This window comes from Hypanus sabinus, chromosome 10, assembly GCF_030144855.1.
Source record: "Hypanus sabinus isolate sHypSab1 chromosome 10, sHypSab1.hap1, whole genome shotgun sequence".
NCBI classification, from domain to species: domain Eukaryota; kingdom Metazoa; phylum Chordata; class Chondrichthyes; order Myliobatiformes; family Dasyatidae; genus Hypanus; species Hypanus sabinus.
This window is the reverse complement of record NC_082715.1, coordinates 113,752,691-113,770,190: the sequence shown is the minus strand read 5'-3', so window position 1 is coordinate 113,770,190 and position 17,500 is coordinate 113,752,691. Positions and strand designations below refer to the sequence as shown.

General features: G+C 44.7%; 1 protein-coding gene across 10 annotated transcripts in view; it reads left to right on the top strand.

Moving 5' to 3' along the window:
- Window positions 1–17,500, top strand: part of LOC132401001 (calpain-8-like) — a 149,885-nt gene that overhangs the window by 66,570 nt on the left and 65,815 nt on the right. For 2 of the 10 annotated variants that reach the window (XM_059982700.1, XM_059982699.1), the window contains exon 1: window positions 5,403–5,780. The exons of 3 other annotated variants lie outside the window; for them this stretch is intronic. In XM_059982700.1, the coding sequence (XP_059838683.1) occupies window positions 5,565–5,780 (216 nt within the window). In that variant the 5' untranslated portion in view covers window positions 5,403–5,564. Of the gene's footprint in view, window positions 1–5,402; window positions 5,781–6,060; window positions 6,165–8,350; window positions 11,133–15,929; window positions 16,116–17,500 lie in introns of those variants that run through there. 5 more of the 10 variants (XM_059982704.1, XM_059982702.1, XM_059982709.1 and 2 more) reach the window with 5 other exon arrangements.

Below are 17,500 nucleotides of genomic sequence, written 5' to 3'. Positions count from 1 at the left end.
CAGATGATGTATTAGGGTTTCAGAAAAAAGTTATCTGGTCCTTCATAAATTTTACAAAATCATTATCAGATAACAAGGTTGGATTAAAATGCAAATGTTTATTAATTTGAGGAAGACCAGGAAAATTTATAGACAGGGTAAATGGAGCATGATCCAAAATCAATATACTCTGATAAAGAATTATTCTAAAGGCAATATGACACCATGGCTAACAAGAGAAGTCAGAGCCTACATAAAAGCTAAAGAGAGAGCATATAATAGAGCAAAAAAAGTGGGAATTTAGAAGATTGGGAAACTTTTAAAAACCAACAGAAGGCAACTAAAAAGTCATTAAGAAGGTAAAGATGGAATATGAAAGTAAGCTAGCCGATAATATTAAAGAGGATACCAATGTTTCTTAAGATAGTTAAAGTGTAATAGAGAGACGAGTGAAAATCAGATCGCTGGAAAATGATGCTAGAGAGGTAGTAATGTTGGACAAGGAAATGGTGGACAAACTGAATAAATATTGTATATCATTCTTCACTGTGGAAGACACCAGCAGAATGGTGGAAGTTCCAGGTTCAGCAGGGGATGAAGCGTGTGAAGTTATCATAACTAAGGAGAAAGTTCTTTGGAAACTGAAAGGACTAAAGGTATTTAAGTCACCTGGACCAGACAGTATATACCCTAGGGTTCTGAAAGAGATGTCTAGAGAGATTGTGGAGGTATTAGTAATGGTGGTTCAAGAATCACTTGATTTTGGTATGGTTCCAGAAGACTGGAAAATTGCAAATGTCACTCTACTCTTCAAGAAGGAAGAGAGACAGAAGAAAGGAAATTTTAGGCCAGATAGACTGACCTCAGTGGTTGGGAAGATGTTAGGGTCAATTGTTAAGGATGTGGTTTCAAGGTATTTGGAGCTACATGATAAAATAGGCTGTAGTCAGTATGGTTCCTTAAAGGGAAAATCTTACCTGACAAATGTGTTTGAATTATTTGAAGAAATAACAAACGATAGACAAAGGAGAGTTGGTTGATGTGTATTTGGATATTCAAGAAGGCCTTTGACAAGGTGCCACACACGAGGCTGCTTAACAAGCTACAAGCCCATGTTTTTACAGGGAAGGTTGTAGCATGGACAAAGCAGTGGCTAATTGGCAAAAGGCAAAGAGTGGGAATAAAGGGAGCCTTTTCTGATTGGCTGACAGCAACTAGTGGTGTTCCACAGGGATGTGTTGAGAGTAATTCTTTTTACATTATATGTTAATGATTTGGATGATGGAATTGATGACTTTGTTGCAAAGTTTGCAGATGATACGAAGAAAGGTGGTGGGGCAGGAAGTTTTGAGGAAGTAGGAAGTCTACAGAAGGACTTAGACAGATTGGAAGAATGGGTAAAGAAGTGGAATAATGTCAGGAAGTGTATGGTCATGCAAGTTATTAGAAGAAATGAAAGAGTTGACAAAAATACAAAATACAAAAACCTGAAGTGCAAAGGGACTTGAGAGTCCTTCTGCAGCATTCCCTAAAGGTTAATTCGCAGGTTGAGTCAGTAGTGAGGAAGGCAAATGCAATTCTGGCATTCATTTCAAGAGGACTAGAATATAAAGCAAGGATCTAATGTGGAGACTTGATGAAGCACTGGTAAGGCCTCACTTGGAGTTTAAGAGTAGTTTTTGACCCCTTCTCTCAGAAAGGATGTGCTGAAACTGGAGAAGGTTCAAAGGAGGTTCACAAAAATGATTCCAGGTTTGAATGGCTTGTCATATGAAGAGCATTTGATGGCTCGGGACCTGTATTCACTGGAATTCAAAAGAATGAGGGGTGACATCATTGAAACTTATCAAATGGTGTAAGGCCTCAATAGAGTGGATGTGGAGAAGATGTTTCCTATGGTGGGAGAGTCTAAGACCGGAGGACACAGAATAGAGAAGTGGCCTTTTATAATGGAGATGAGGAGGAATTTCTTTAGCCAGAAAGTGGTGAATCTCTGGAATTCTTTGCCATTGGCAGCTGTGGAGGCCAAATTTGTATGTATATTTAAGGCAGAGGTTGACAGATTCTTGATTGGTCAGGGCATGAAGGGGTATGGGGAGAAGGCAGGGAATTTGGGCGGAGAGGGAAAATGGATCAGTCATGATGAAATGGTGGCGAAGAATCAGTGGCCAAATGGCCTAATCCTGCTCTTATGTCTTATGTTCATAACTTATATCAGATATCAATTTACCAAACACAGTTAATAAGTTTGCAGATAGCATTATAATAAATGTTATCTTAACAGTCAAGAAGGGTATCAGAAGTTACAGAGAGATCTTGATTGGCTGAGTAAGTGGGCCAAGAAATGGCAAATGGCACACATTTCACTTAAATATAAATTGTTTTTTGGGATATCAAACCAGGCTAGTGAATGTTAGGACACGTGGAAGTGTTGTTGAACTGAGGGACCTTCTGTAGGAGTACAAGTAAAGTATTTTGTTCCCTGAAAGGGTTGTCACAGATAGACAGGGTGGAGAAGATGTTCTGTCTTATCTGTACAGGATATCTGTACAAGACTGCATATGGTGTACTGTACATAGTATTAATTGCCATTTCACAGGGAAGATATCAATAAATTGGCAAGAGTACCAAGAAGATGTAACCCCCTGGGTCGCCTCAGGCTCGCTCAGCTCATTCTCATCTAGGGGGAGCAGCCTCCGGCCCCGCCAAACTGGGTAATCAGCTGGTGTGGATGCTGTGTGATGTCCCCGCCTCGCCCAAAAACAGACAGTACACCATAAGCGATTAAATGAGTACAATTTATAAAGATTACTATAACTAAGTGATTAATAACGATACAGTATATATGAAGAAAAAAATAAAGAAAAGGCGCCAAACTTATCAAAGTCCAAACCACTTCGTGCACAACCGTTGGAGCTCAATTACTGAAGTCTTCTGGCCACCATTCGATCCCCTCCGAACTCCTCGACTCGCAGCTTAGGACCATCCGAAGTGGTCAACCAAGCACATCTAGCCTCATCTCCTCTTCTCGGAGTACCCTCGGACCCCCGCTTGGGGTCCGTTCCTCACCCAGTTTACAGCATCGCGTCCTCTCTCTCTCACCCCCTCGCGCCGATCTGCCCAAAAGCCCGCCAACAATAGCTTACAGACTCAGAAGAAAGAACAACATTAATCCCAATTGGTTTATAAAGGAATACCATTCTCGTTATCAGTAAATTTTAACCCAAACAAGCTTCCAGCACTCTCTCGCAACAAAGGAACATTCCTGCTTTTAACAAAACAAAGAAGCCATTTTGATTACATACACAGTAACAAAGAAAAAATAAGAAACCCCCTCTACAAAGATTTGTGCAAATGTTGCCAGGCAACGTAAGTTATAATGACAGGCTAGACTTTACTTCTCTGTAATAAGAGAGACTAAACAAGTCTTTCCATGGAATGAAGAGAGCTGAGAGGTATGTTAATAAGGTTTATAAAATCATAAACGACATAGATAAGGTGAATGCACACATTCTTTTATCCAGGGCTGGGGAATAATAAACCAGAGGGCACAAGTTAAAGGTGAGAGGAGAAAGTTATAACGAGGACCTGAGAGGCAACTTGTTTGGAGAGTGGTGAGTATATGGAATGAACTGCCATAGAAAGTGGTTAAGGCAGTTACAATAGCAAGATTTAAAGGACATTTGCAGAAGAAAAGTGAATAGAAAAGCTTTAAAGGGATGTGGGTCAAATGCAGACAAATGGAGCCAGCTTAGGTGGAAATCTCGATCAGTATGGACTGGTTGGGCAGAAGGTCCTGTTTCAGTGCTGAATATTTTGACTCTTTTACAAAATGTGGAGATTTATGAGAACAGCAATGGGTTAAAGAGACAGAGACAGGCTGGTGGGTTGGCAGTGGGGAACAGATGATACAGCATTAATCAGAAGAACGGGAAGGACCAACATTATCTGAAGGCACTATTCCAACGGGGGCTAAGGTAGACAGGAAAGTTGTGACTGATTTTTAGAAAACACTTGCTGTGCCAGATCTCACACTTCAGGGAAGTTGTGAAGACAACTGAGAGGGGGGATGTGATTTACAACACAGATTCTTGGAAGGAGGGACCTTCCTATTCAGGCAGAGGGACAGAGTGGGGTAGATGGATACGGCAGAGGGGACAGAGAGGGGTAGATAGATACGGGCAGAGGGGACAGAGTGGGGTAGATGGATACGGCAGAGGGGACAGAGAGGGGTAGATAGATACGGGCAGAGGGGACAGAGTGGGGTAGATGGATACGGCAGAGGGGACAGAGAGGGGTAGATAGATACGGGCAGAGGGGACAGAGTGGGGTAGATAGATACGGCAGAGGGGACAGAGAGGGGTAGATAGATACGGGCAGAGTGGGGTAGATAGATACAAACAGGAGGGACAGAGAGGGGGAGATAAATATGGGCAGACGGACAGAGAGGGGTAGATAGATACAAACAGAGGGAACAGAGAGGGGTAGATAGATACTGGCAGAGGGGACAGAAGGGTAGATAGATACAAACTGAGGGGACAGAGAGGGGGAGATAGATAAAAACAGAGGGGACAGAGAGGGGGAGATAGATACAAACAGAGGGGTAGATAGATACCGGCAGAGGGGTAAATAGATACAAACAGAGGGGACAGAGAGGGGGAGATAGATACAAACAGAGGGGTAGATAGATACAAACAGGAGGGACAGAGAGGGGTAGATAGATAAAAACAGAGGGGACAGAGAGGGGGAGAGATACAGGCGGGGGAACAGAGAGGGGTAGACAGATACTGGCAGAGGGGACAGAGGGGTAGATAGATACAATCAGAGGGGACAGAGAGGGGTAGATAGATAAAAACAGAGGGGACAGAGAGGGGGAGAGATACAGGCGGGGGAACAGAGAGGGCTAGATAGATACCGGCAGAGGGGACAGAGAGGAGTAGATAGATACAGGCAGATGGACAGAGAGGGGAAGAGATACAAACAGAGGGGACAAAGAGGGACAGGTAGATACCGGCGAGGGGACAGAGTGTAGCTACCCCCATTGATGGGGCGTCCGATTGGAGCAAAGACCATGGAGGGAGGGAGTGAATCTCAGTTCCACTGATGGTCAGGTCGGGATAGGGAGAAGTATGGAGAGCCGAGTGGGAAGCGGGTGTGAGGTGCAGTGAAGGTGGGATTGGGGAGGGGGTTGATTAGATTGGGGGACAAGAGAGGCTGGTTGAACTAAGTTTTGGTGTGAGTGTGAGTGAGAGAGAGAGAGAGAGAGAGAGAGAGAGAGGGGGGGGAGAGAGAGAGAGAGGGAGAGGGGAGAGAGAGAGAGGGAGAGAGAGAGGGAGAGAGAGGGAGAGAGAGAGAGGGAGAGAGAGAGGGAGAGAGAAGGAGAGAGAGAGGGAGAGAGAGAGAGGGAGAGAGGGAGAGGGGAGAGGGAGAGGGGAGAGGGAGAGAGAGGGAGAGGGAGAGAGAGCGAGGGAGAGAGAGAGAGAGAGATTTGGCATTGTGCCAGGTAGGAGTTTCGGGCACAGGGCCAATTAACCTCGGAGTCGGAGTGTGTGCGGAGTGCTGGAAGCTGGTTGGAGCCCGGACGGATGGACGTTTTGAGGCCAAAGCTGCAATGGGCCGAGGATCCCGCGGAGAGAGTGGGGGGCCGGCACAACCCGCGCCCGTTCCACGGGCAGTGCTATCGATCTCTGGTGAAGAGTTGCCTCCGGAACGCCTGCCTGTTCGAGGACCCGCTCTTCCCGGCCACTCGCGCCTCGCTGGGAGATGTCCGGCAGCAGGTGGTTTTCTGGAGAAGACCGCAAGTGAGTAAACGGGTCGGGGTGGGTCCCGAACCCGGGGACTCCGGCACCTGGGGCGGGTGTCGTGTCCGGGACCCGGGGAAGTAACTCGTACACGGGAGGACGGAGTTAGGAGGGGCGAATCGGAGCTCTGAATTCGTAGGCTGAAATTAAACTGCAGAATTCACCTTGAAGTTGAGTATCTTAGGAACTGTAAACAGGGTGAAGGACACAAAGGTCCGAGTGGGCGGGACATGACGTGACAGACTGGGGTCCACATCGATGTCTGCTTTCTCCTGTGCAGAGATTACATTGTGAACAGCAGCTTGGTTGGAAGAAGGGCTGGTGACCTGGTCAGAGGTGGAGGAAAGACCTGAGAGGACTTCGTAAAGTACCAGTGGATAGCAAGTACATGTTGGGGATGAATGGAGTGCCGATGCTGGAATCTGGAGCAACTCAGGGGGAAGGAATTATTGACATTTTGAGTCAAAATCGTACACAGTCTGGTTGGGCCTCTGTCCCAGAAAGAAGTGGAGAGCCTCACACTCTCCCAGTGCAAGCTTTTTGGCCAGGACTGTCAACAACTCCTTCCCTCCTACAGATGCTGCTCCATCTGCAGCAGCTGGTTACTGAGTAGATTTCAGAAGCTTTGAACTTACCCCTTTCCCATATCCCTGAAAAGCCTTTCCCATCTATGTACCAGTTCAAGTGTCTTTTAAACTACAGTACTTTAAAGTTTTAAATTTTTTAAAGTTGTACAGTAGCTGCACTGGCAGGTAGGGGTCACAGCCTCAGGGTAACAATCAACCATGATTGAATGGCAGAGCAGGCTCGATGGGCCAAATGGCCCAATTCTGCTCCTATGTCTTATGGCCTTATGATATCACCTGGCAGCTATTGACTACAGCTCCATCTCATCAGAATATTGTTCATTGACTATAGCTCTGCCTTCAATACTATAATTTCAAGCAAACACACCACCAAACTCTGAGACCTTGGACTCAACAGCTCCCTCTGCAAATGTATCCTCAACTTCCTGGCCAACAGACTGTAATCAGTAAGGAAAAGTCACATCTCTGTCACAATTGCTCTCAACACTGGTGCCCCATAAGGTTGTGTCTTCAGACCCCTTCTCCACTCCTTATACACTCACAACCGTGTGGCCAGTACCCTCGCTCCATGCACAGGTTTGCAGTTGATATCACTGTAGTGGGCCAGATGTCAAAGAATGGTGAGTCAGAGTAACGAATGAGATAAGGAGCTCAGCAAGGAGATATCATACAGGAGCCTTTCCCTCAAAGTAAGCAAACCAAAAGAGCTGGCCATCGACTTCAGGAAGGGAGTTGGTACCAATGCCCCTGTCAACGTCCACAGAGCTGAGGTTGAGGGGGTAGAGAACTTCACGTTCCTCGGAGTAAACGTCACCATTAGTCTGTCCTGAGCCAGCCACATAGAACCATAGATGAGAAAGCTCCTCAGGAGGTTAAAGAATTATGGCATGTCCCCATTGACTCTCATCACTTTTTACCAATGCACCATAGAAAGCAACCTATCCTGATGCATCACAGCTCGGTGTGCCAACTACTCTGCATATGTCTGCAAGAAGCTGCAGAGAGCTGTGGATTCAGATCAGCAGCACAAAGGAAAGCCTCCCCTCCACAGAGTCTGTCTAAACCTCTTACTTCCTCAGCAAAACAGCCCATCCACTCAAAACATTCTCTCTTCTCCCTCTACCCCACTATTATAGATGATTTTTTTTTACCTGGTATGATAAGATGGATTTTTGACTTCACTATCTACCTTGTTATGATCTTGTGCTTTATTGTCTACCTGCTCTGCACTTCCTCTTGATCTGTTGCACTTTATTCTGACATCTATCTGCTCCCACCCAAAGGCTACGGATACCTCATCAAGTAACTGAAAAGGGCACCTGGTGTACGACGCAAATGTTACTGTTTTACCTCAATCACTGTGTAATGAATTGATCTGTATGAATAGTATGCAAGACACTATTTTACATGTGACAATAATAAACCAATTCCAATTCCACATATCTACTATGCTGTGTCTGAAAAACCTACCTGTCAGGCCCTTTTAAAAAGTTCCCCTTTCACTTTAAGCCTAGCCTCAATTCTGTTTTTAGAGTCCCCTACCCTTGGAGAAAGGCAGTGACCATTCACCTTACTGTATCTATGCCCCATGATATTAGAAGTCACCCCTCAATCACCCTCACTCCAGGGAAAACAATATGAACCTCACCTTATCAATATTTTCTGGACCTGTTCCTGGTTTCACCTGGAAGTACTTCATAAATCTTCATAAACCCCAGAATCTGTGCTAATATGTGGCATTGAGAGTATGCCTCAGGGTCTGATGACAACGTTGCCTTATGAAAAGCTGAGTGGTTTGGACATGTCTATGATCTGGGTGGAGTGGGTGGGAGGAGGTGAAACTTGTAAGCAGTAAATTGATCTGCTTGTGCTGGTTGAATTTGGAGAGTCGAGTTGTGATTTGTTAGCAGAGTTTGTCAGGTACGTGTACAACTGCATGTGGCAACTCTGGAGGTTTTTGATAAAGGGTGACCATCATGAGTATCCAGGTAGCTTTTTGCATCATCAGCACAGTACTCCACAAACATGACTAACATAAATTACACAAGACAAACTAAACATAGCAACACTAGTGCAAGTTAAGGGAGTGGAAAGAGAAATATAGTTCGAAGTCAGGTCAGTTCGGGTACGAGAAGCTGAGGTGTGGGTCTTCAGGCTCCTGATATCAACATTGCGATATATAGGGTAAAGGTGAATTGGTTTAATATTGTCACATGTATCTCAATACAGTGAAAGCCATCCGTACAGATCATTGCATCACATCTGTACATTGACATCATACAAGGGAAAAACAATACAGAATGCAGGTTTAGCAGCTGCTGGCTTTGAAAGGCAGTAGTGGAGTAGTGCGGGGTAGAGAGGGAGTGGTGGTGGAAGGGGCTGTAACTAAAAATGAGCACCTTTTGTAACTAGGAATCCTAAAGTGATTTATAGATAGTAAGTGATTAATATTGGAAAAAATGGTAGACAAATGGCTACATAGGTACATCTGCAACCTGTTGTATCTCCACTTATCACCTTCCAGCTCCTGTGTTGAACTCTATCCTCCCCTCCCCTCCCATCACCTCCCTCCATCTGTCCCCTTGTTACTTTCCCCTTATCTCTCTCTACCTGTCACCCATCAGCCAGTCCCTCAACTCCAGCACTTTTCTTCCCCCCCTCTGGCATCACATGCCAATCATCCCCTCCTGCACCTGATTCCACCTATCACCGAAGAGCTCCAGTCTTGCCCCTCCCTTCCACCTCTTTATACTGGCCATCTCCTCTCTACACTTCCAGTCTTGATGCAGGGTCTCAACCTCGCAACTTGAAACATAACTATCCATCTGCCTCCACAGATGCTGCCTGTTCCTCCAGCAATTTGTTTATTGGATTCAGTAAGTCCATCTCTGCCGCTCATGATTTTATATATGTAATGCTCACGCTATCGGCTGATGTATGCCGAGGGGAAAAAATCCGCCCGCCCACCAAACCGTGTCTCCCATATGCGTGGATGCTGTGAAATGCACCTGTTAACAACTCGCACACACAATATCAGACTGCACACCATGTATGATTACAAAATACACTTTATAAATCTTACTAGAACTAGGTAATTAATAGCGATACAATATATATGAAAGAAAAGGCACCATAACTTATCAGAGTTCAGTCAATTCGTGCACAACTGTTGGAGCTCAATTATCGAAGTCTTCAGTTCACTATTCGATCTTCTCCGACATCCCGCACGTCCTCCTTCCTCGTGATCTTCTCCTCGACCCGGTACCTGGGCCCAACCTCGGTGGTCGACCAGCGCGCATCCCGTACATCCTCCTTCCTCGTGATCTCCTCCTCGACCCGGTACCTGGGCCCAACCTCGGTGGTTGACCAGTGTGCATCCTGCACATCCTCCTTCCTCGTGATCTCCTCCTCGACCCGGTACCTGGGCCCAACCTCGGTGGTCGACCAGTGTGCATCCCGTACATCCTCCTTCCTCGTGACCTCCTCCTCGATCTCCCCAAAAGCTCACACAACACTAGCTTACAGACGCACAAGAAAGAATCACATCTATCCCAATTGGTTAACAAATGAATACTATTCTTGTTATCAGTAATTATAACCCAAACAAGCTGCAAGAGAAAGCACTCTGTCACCAGTTACCCCAACAAAGAAGCATTCTTACTTTGAACATAATGAGAAGCCATTTTGATTAACATATACAGTAATATAAAGAAGAAACCCCTTACATATACCTCTATAAGTTCAACCCTCATTATTATTCATGGAGTGTAGAAAGTCCTAGCCTACTTAACCTCTCCCTTTAACCCAGCCCCTCAAGTCCCAGCAACATCTTCGTAGATCTCCTCTGCACTCTTTCCATCCTGTTAGCATCTTTCCTACAGCAAGGTGAACAAAACTGAACAGAATATTCCCAATGTGGGCTCACTAATATCTTGTATACCTGCAACATAACATCCTAACTTCTATACACAGTGTCCTGATGGATGAAAACCAGCATGCCCAGAAGCCTTCTTCATCACCCGATCTACCAGCGATGCTTTTCAGTGAACCATGTACCTACACTCCCATGTCCCTCTGTTCTACGACACTCCACAGGACACCACTGTTCACTGTGAAAATCCCGAGAAGTAGAGGTCCTGCGGGTGGAGGGGAGGGACGGTGTTTGTGTGTGTGAGACAGACAAGTCAACCATCTGATTCTTCTTCCCTCACCCTTCTCCCACCACTGTTTACCCCATCTCTACCTGAGGGGAAGGTTAGTGATCTACACCCCACTGCATCCTCTCAATGAGATTGGTGGGTATTTTCTTTGTGTAATGTGGGGTTCCTCAACTTCGAGAAGGTGCTAGATGTGCTTCAAAACTTCTCTTTAACTGTTTCCATTGCAAATGCATCCCTCCTTAAGTGAACCTACATGTAGTATCCAATCCTCTAGATGTCACCTCACCAATAGCCTGTTGCAATGATATGACCCTGTTCTTGCATACCAGACCTCTTGCAATTAAGGCCATGTTTAAAATGCTCATCTCCTTCAACTGCCTTCTGGTTAATTGATGACTGCAATAGTGGATGTTGGGACTGCTGAACCGAGTAACTTGGAGACCATGACTGCACTGGTGCTTGGGACTGCTGAACCGAGTAACTTGGAGACCATGACTGCACTGGTGCTTGGGACTGCTGAACCGAGTAACTTGGAGACCATGACTGCACTGGTGCTTGGGACTGCTGAACCGAGTAACTTGGAGACCATCATTGAGAGATAGACAGTAAGTGGTTTTTTTTCGACACAGCTGATCTTCTGGAGAATGTATTTCTCCAGTGATGTTAAAGTTAAGCCAAATCAAGATGAGGGTATTGTCATGTGCATAAGTATAGTGACATACAGATGCACTGAAAAACATAATGGTTTTTAAATACAAGTTCAACAGAAGTGATTCACTCCAGTTTCAGTGGCTACGGAATCAACTGCTTAACTTTAACGTTTAGAATGCAGACGGCTAATGTTTGCAGAATTACATATTTACAATGGGAGCACATTGCAGCTGGCAGAATCTCTTTTAATATTCAAATACTGTTGCCCAATTTAAGAGCTTCTGAGCACAATCCCCAGACATCTAAAATTTGCCTGTTCAGGGATGGTTTGGTCTCCCTCCTTGAATCAAACAATTAAGTGACATGTCAGAGCTGGGATATGCCTTTTGCAATGTTTTAACACAGGAACTGATAACTTGTTTGTTCCTGCATGAGTAGGACTTGTTAGTTTCTCATCTGATCAAGATGGCCTTAATGAACACCAATTAACATGAATGTGTATTCTTTGAATCCCCTTGTAGTTCCAATGGTACAGAATCAAATTTCCCCTACCTAGCGATTGGTTTCAATGGCCTTGAAATAGCAGAGAATGTGAATGGATTTTACTTCCTAAAAGGTGGTTCTTTTTTTGATTATTATCTGCACTTTGATGGAGTTTCAGACGGCTTTCTGCTCTTGTACAGGTTTCATTACCTCTGCTGCCAGTCCCCAAACTGTTGCTATCTTCACATGTTCCACGTGGGACATCTGTCTTCACCCCAGGGATAGGCTACCTTCACGAGTAGCCATTACAAGTCTGCAGCTCTATTGACTACGCCTCCTCCCATCCTGCTTCCGATGGTCATTGTTCAATTCGTCCCATGTTCTTCACACCCACTGTGCTGATGGGATTGCCCAAGCAGTGCCCTTGGACTTTGTCTCTCCATTAATTAACGGGAAACTGACCATGCCTGCTCCATTTCCAACCTTCTGCTCTCACACCCTCTCCTCTCAGCCAAAATGGAAACATTCACCTTCCCCTCCATCCTCTTTGAAGTGATCATTGAGAAATCCGATGGTGGAAGGGAAAAAGCTGTTCCTAAAATGCTGAGTGAAGGTTTTCTGGCTTCTCCTTGTTGGTAGTAGTGAGAAGAGGGCACCTCCCGGGTGGCTTGAGGAACAGCACTTCTGATTCAGCAGGATATACCCTTCAGGAATCAACACTGAATTCAGAAACAGATTTAATATCACCGGCAAGTGTTGTGAAATTGGTTAACTTTATGGCAGCAGTACAATGAAATACATAAGGAGAAAAACTGAATGAGTTACATTAAATATACATATTGAGGTAGTGTTCATGGGTTCAATGTATGGCAGAGGGGAAGAAGCTGTTCCTGAATCGCTGAGTATGTGCCTTCCGGCTTCTGTACCTCCTTCCCGATGCTAACAGTGTGAAGAGGGCATGTCCTGGGTGGTGGGGGATCCTTAATGATGGACGCCACCTGATGCACCATCAATAACTCACTCTGAGACGTAAAGGCGAGATATCGGCTTTTATTGACTGGAAGAAGGAACAAGCAGTGGTTGACCACCATACTACATCCTGGAGACTGAGAGGCTGGGCTCAGGCCTCGATCGCCTTTATACTGGGATCTGTGGGAGGAGGCACAGGAGCAGTCAGCAGGGGCCGTGTCCAGACAGGTATATGTAGTTCACCACACTACCTTCCTAAGGCACTGCTCCTTGAAGATGTCTTGGATACTATGGAGGCTGGTACCCATGATGGAGCTGATTAATTATACAAATTTCTTCAACTTATTTTGCTTATTTTGACCTTGTGCAGCAGCTCTCTCTCCCCCCCCCCCCCCTCCACAATACCAGATAGTGGTGCATCCAGTCAGAATGCTCTTCACTATACATTTGTAGAAGTTTTCAAGTGTTTTAGTTGACAAACCAAATCTCCTCAAACTCCTAATGAAATATTGCTGCTGTCTTGCCTTCTTTATAGTTGCGTCAATATGTTGCCTCCAGGTTAGGTCCTCGGAGACATTGACACTCAGGAATTAGAAATTTCTCACTTTCTCCTGATCCCGCTAGGAGGATTGGTTTATGTTCCCTCGTCTTACCCTTCCTGGAGTCTGCTATCAGCTCTTTTGTCTTACTGAAATTGAGAGCAAGGTTGCTGCTGTGACACCACTCATTTAACTAGTAGATCTTGCTCCTGAATGCTCTTTTGTCACCATCTGAAATTCTGCCAGCAATAGTTCTATCATCAGCAAAATTTTTGAAACTACTAGAACAATGTCTAGCCATACAGTCATGGACATAAACAGAGTAGAGCAGTGGGCTAAGCACATATACCCAAGGTCCGCCAGTGTCGACTGTCGGCAAGGAGAAGCTATTATTACCAATCCACTCAGAATGTGGTCTTCCAGTTTAAAAAGTCGAGGATCCAGTTACAGAGGGAGGTACAGAGGCCCTGCAGGTTCTGCAACTTCTCAATCAGGATTGTGTGAATGATGGTATTAAATGCTGAGCTATAGTTGATGAACAGCATCCTGACATAGGTGTTTGTGTTGTCCTGGTGATCCAAGGCTGTGTGGAGAGCCCCTGACAACAAGTCTGTTGTAGACCTGTTGTGCTGATAGGGAAATTACAGTGGGTCCAGCTCCCTCCTGAGACAGGTGTTGATTTTAGCCATGACCGACCTCTCAAAGCATTTCATCACCATAGGTGTGTGCTCTACTGGATGATTGTCATTAAGACAGCTCACCCTGCTCTTCTTGAGTGCTGATATTGTTGTATTGTTGCCCCTTCGAAGCAAATGGGAACTTCTGATTATAGCAGTGAGATATCGAAAATGTCTTTGAAAACTCCCACCAGTTGGTCGGCACAGGTTTTCAGAGCCTTACCAGGTTCTCCATCAGGCCCTGGTGCCTTGCAAGGGGTCACCCTCTTGAAAGACAGCCTGATGTCAGCCTCTGAGACAGAGATCGTAGGGCCATCAGATGCTGCAGGGATCTTCACAGCCGTAGTTATATTCTCCCTTTCAAAGCGGGCGTAATAAGTGTTGAGCTCACCTGGCGTGAAGTCTTCTAGGAAATAATGTCCTGCAAACCAGAGTTGACGTGAGTCTGATGTCTCCTCCAACTGAGCTTGGAATTGTCTCTGCTCTACAAATAGCCCTCCACAAGTTGTATCTGGTGATTTGGGTCACCAGACATAAATGCCACAGATCTAACCCTCAGCAGACTACAGAGCTCCTGATTAAGCCATGGCTTTTGATTTGGGAATGTACAATAAGTTTTCATAGGCAAGCACTCATCCACACAGGTTTTAATGAAGTTGGTGACAACTGTAGCATTCTCATCCAAGCTTGAAGTTGACTTCCTGAACACAATCCAGTCCACTAATTCAAAGCAGTCCTGTAGGTGCTCCTGTGCTTCCCTTGTCTGTACCTTGCTGGTCCTCACTACTGGTGCTGCAGTCTTCAGTCTCTGCCTATACTCAGGGAGTAGAAGTACAGCCAGGTGATCAGACTTCCCGAAGTGAGAGTGTGGAATAACACGGTGGGCATTCTTGAACTTAGTGTAACAGTGGTCCAGTATGTTGTTCCTCTGGTACTACAGGTGATCTGTTGATTGTAATTATTTAATGACTTTATCAAGCTGGCCTGGTTAAAATCCCCCAAAGTGATGGGGAGAGCATCAGGATGTGCTGTTTCATGGCTGTTGATTACATTGCTCAGTTCGTCTGGAGCCTGAGGTGAAGACAGAATTCAACAGGTAATCAGCCTTCACAAACAGGAGAATATCTGCAGATGCTGGAAATTCAAAGCAACACACACTAAATGCTGGAGGAACTCAGCAGGTAAGGTAGCATTTATTCTTTTCCATACTGTAGATGTAACCTGGCTTGCTGAGTTTCTCCAGCCTTTTGTGTGAGATAGTTGGCCTTTCCAGTTTGCATCAACCCAGGGCAGTATTTTTTTAATGATGTTTAACTAATCTGCTGAGGAATATAATGAAACTGGATTATTTCTGGTAACTTATTTTCTCTGTCCATTGCAGAACTGGTGAACCTGCTGTAAATCACCCACCTATGATATTGGTTCAGTCTCCCTCCTTGAGAAAGGTCTCCCCTGTTGGACCTTCCCTGCTGCCCTGCTTTGCACAGCTTTGGAATCTTTCACTCCCTCTTGATTTCTCTTGCTCTCATGTTAGCCATGATCAAATTGAAGGAAGGTGTAGGCTTGAGGGGCCTAATATCTTTCTCTTATGTTCCCCTTTTCTGATAATGGGTCTTCAACCTGAAAAGGTGACTCTGTTTCTCTTGCCCTGGATGCTACCTGACCTGCTGAGTACTTACAGAAATATCTGAGTTTATTTCAGATTTCCAGCATCTGTAGTTTTTTATTTTTGGTTCCTATCTCCAACTCTCCCTATACCAGTCAACCTATCCTTTTTCCTGTTGAAGTAACCTAATTGTTATTTGAAAAGCATGGCATTGAAAGTAAATAAAGAGCAACATCTGTGTTAATTATTCTCCATGGGTTTTCCATCTCCAGGGACATCCTGGAGGTCTAACAGCTCTCGACCCAAGTGTCCAAGAGGGAGAACATGTTAGATCTTGGATGGGGCATAATCTGTGTATGGAACAGTGCCCAGGAGAGATAACCAAAGAAGATGCCAAGGCATCGATTAACGTGATAAGAACATGTCTTCATTGGTCAGGGCACTGAGTATAAAAGTTGGGAAGTCATTGTGCAACTTTGTAAAACTTTGGTGAGACCACATTGAGAATTTTGTATACAGTTATGGTCACCCCACTATATGAAGGATGAGGAGGCTTTGGCGATGGTGCAAATGAGGTTCGTGAGAATGCTGCCTGGATTAGAAAGGTTCATGCAGATGAGGTTTCCCAGCATGCTACCTGCATTAGAGAGTATTCACTATAAGGTAAGGCCAGACAAACTTTGGCTGTTTTCTCGGGAGCATCAGACAGTGAGGGGAAACTGATGAAAGTATATAAAATTACGAGAGACATAGATAGGAGAGATAGTCTCCTTTCCCAAAGTCATCATCATTGCTATGTGCCATGTCACATGACACACTGTAGGTGAACATGGTCTCATGACCATGATTGTCCTTGGCAATTTTTTCTACAGGAGTGGTTTGCCATTGCCTTTTTCTTCCCAGCTGTTATCAGTACTCCTCAGATTGTCTGCCTGGCATCAGTGGTTGCATAACTAGGACGTGATATGCACCAGCTGCTCATACGACCATCCACTGCCCACTCCCATGGCTTCATGTGACCCTGTTTGGGGAGGAGGTGGAGCTGAGCAGGTGCTACACCTTGCCCAAGGGTAACCTGCAGGCTAGCGGAGGGAAGGAGCACCTTACACCTCCTTTGGTAGAGACTTGTCTCCATCTCATCACCCAAGGGTAGAAATGTCAAATACTTTAGGTTTAAGGTGAGGGGGGACAGTTTAAAGGAGATTTATTAATTTTTTATGAGTTTCTACACTACAACAGAAAAAAACACCAACAAAATGGAGATTTATACAGTGCTGAACAAATGTGTCTAATTTACAATTCACAACAATATAGAAAAAGCACCCAAAATGAAATTATATAAAGTTAGTATTCTCCCCACCCTCCCACTACAAAACTCCAAGCCAACCATTACAATGTAAAGAAAAGTTAACCAGAGCTTTCGTCACCACAGGGCTGAAAATATTAAAAAAAAGTGTATTGCCTCCTACCTAAACTATAATGAATTTCACAACAAAACTTATCCAGAAAAAAAAGCTGAAAGTAATGGATTGTAATACAAAAAATGGATAAGCTGTTAATCTAAAAAGGAATTATGAAAATATTCAAGAAAAGGTTCCCACACATTATGAAAATTTATGTCTGAATTAAGAAGTGAATAATGAATCTTTTCAAGGTCTAAACAGGACAAAATATCTTTAAGCCATTGAGCATGAGTGGGTGGGGCAACATCTCTCCACCTGAGAAGAACTAAGTGTCTAGCCAAAAGAGATGCAAAAGATAATGTTAGTCGGACTCAGATGCGTGTCAACTTCACCCAAGGTGCCAAAAAGAGAAATCAGAGGATTAGGTTCTAAATGGCAATTAAGAGTATGGGATAAAGTTAAAAAAACTTCTTTCCAAAATTTCTCCAAACTAGGACAGGTCTAATACATATGAATAAGAGAAACCTCGTCCCCTTTACACTTATCACAAAAGGGACTAATATCAGGATAGAACCGCGATAATTTAGTTTTAGACATAAGAGCCCTATGTACAACCTTGAACTACAAAAGTCAGTGGCGAGCACA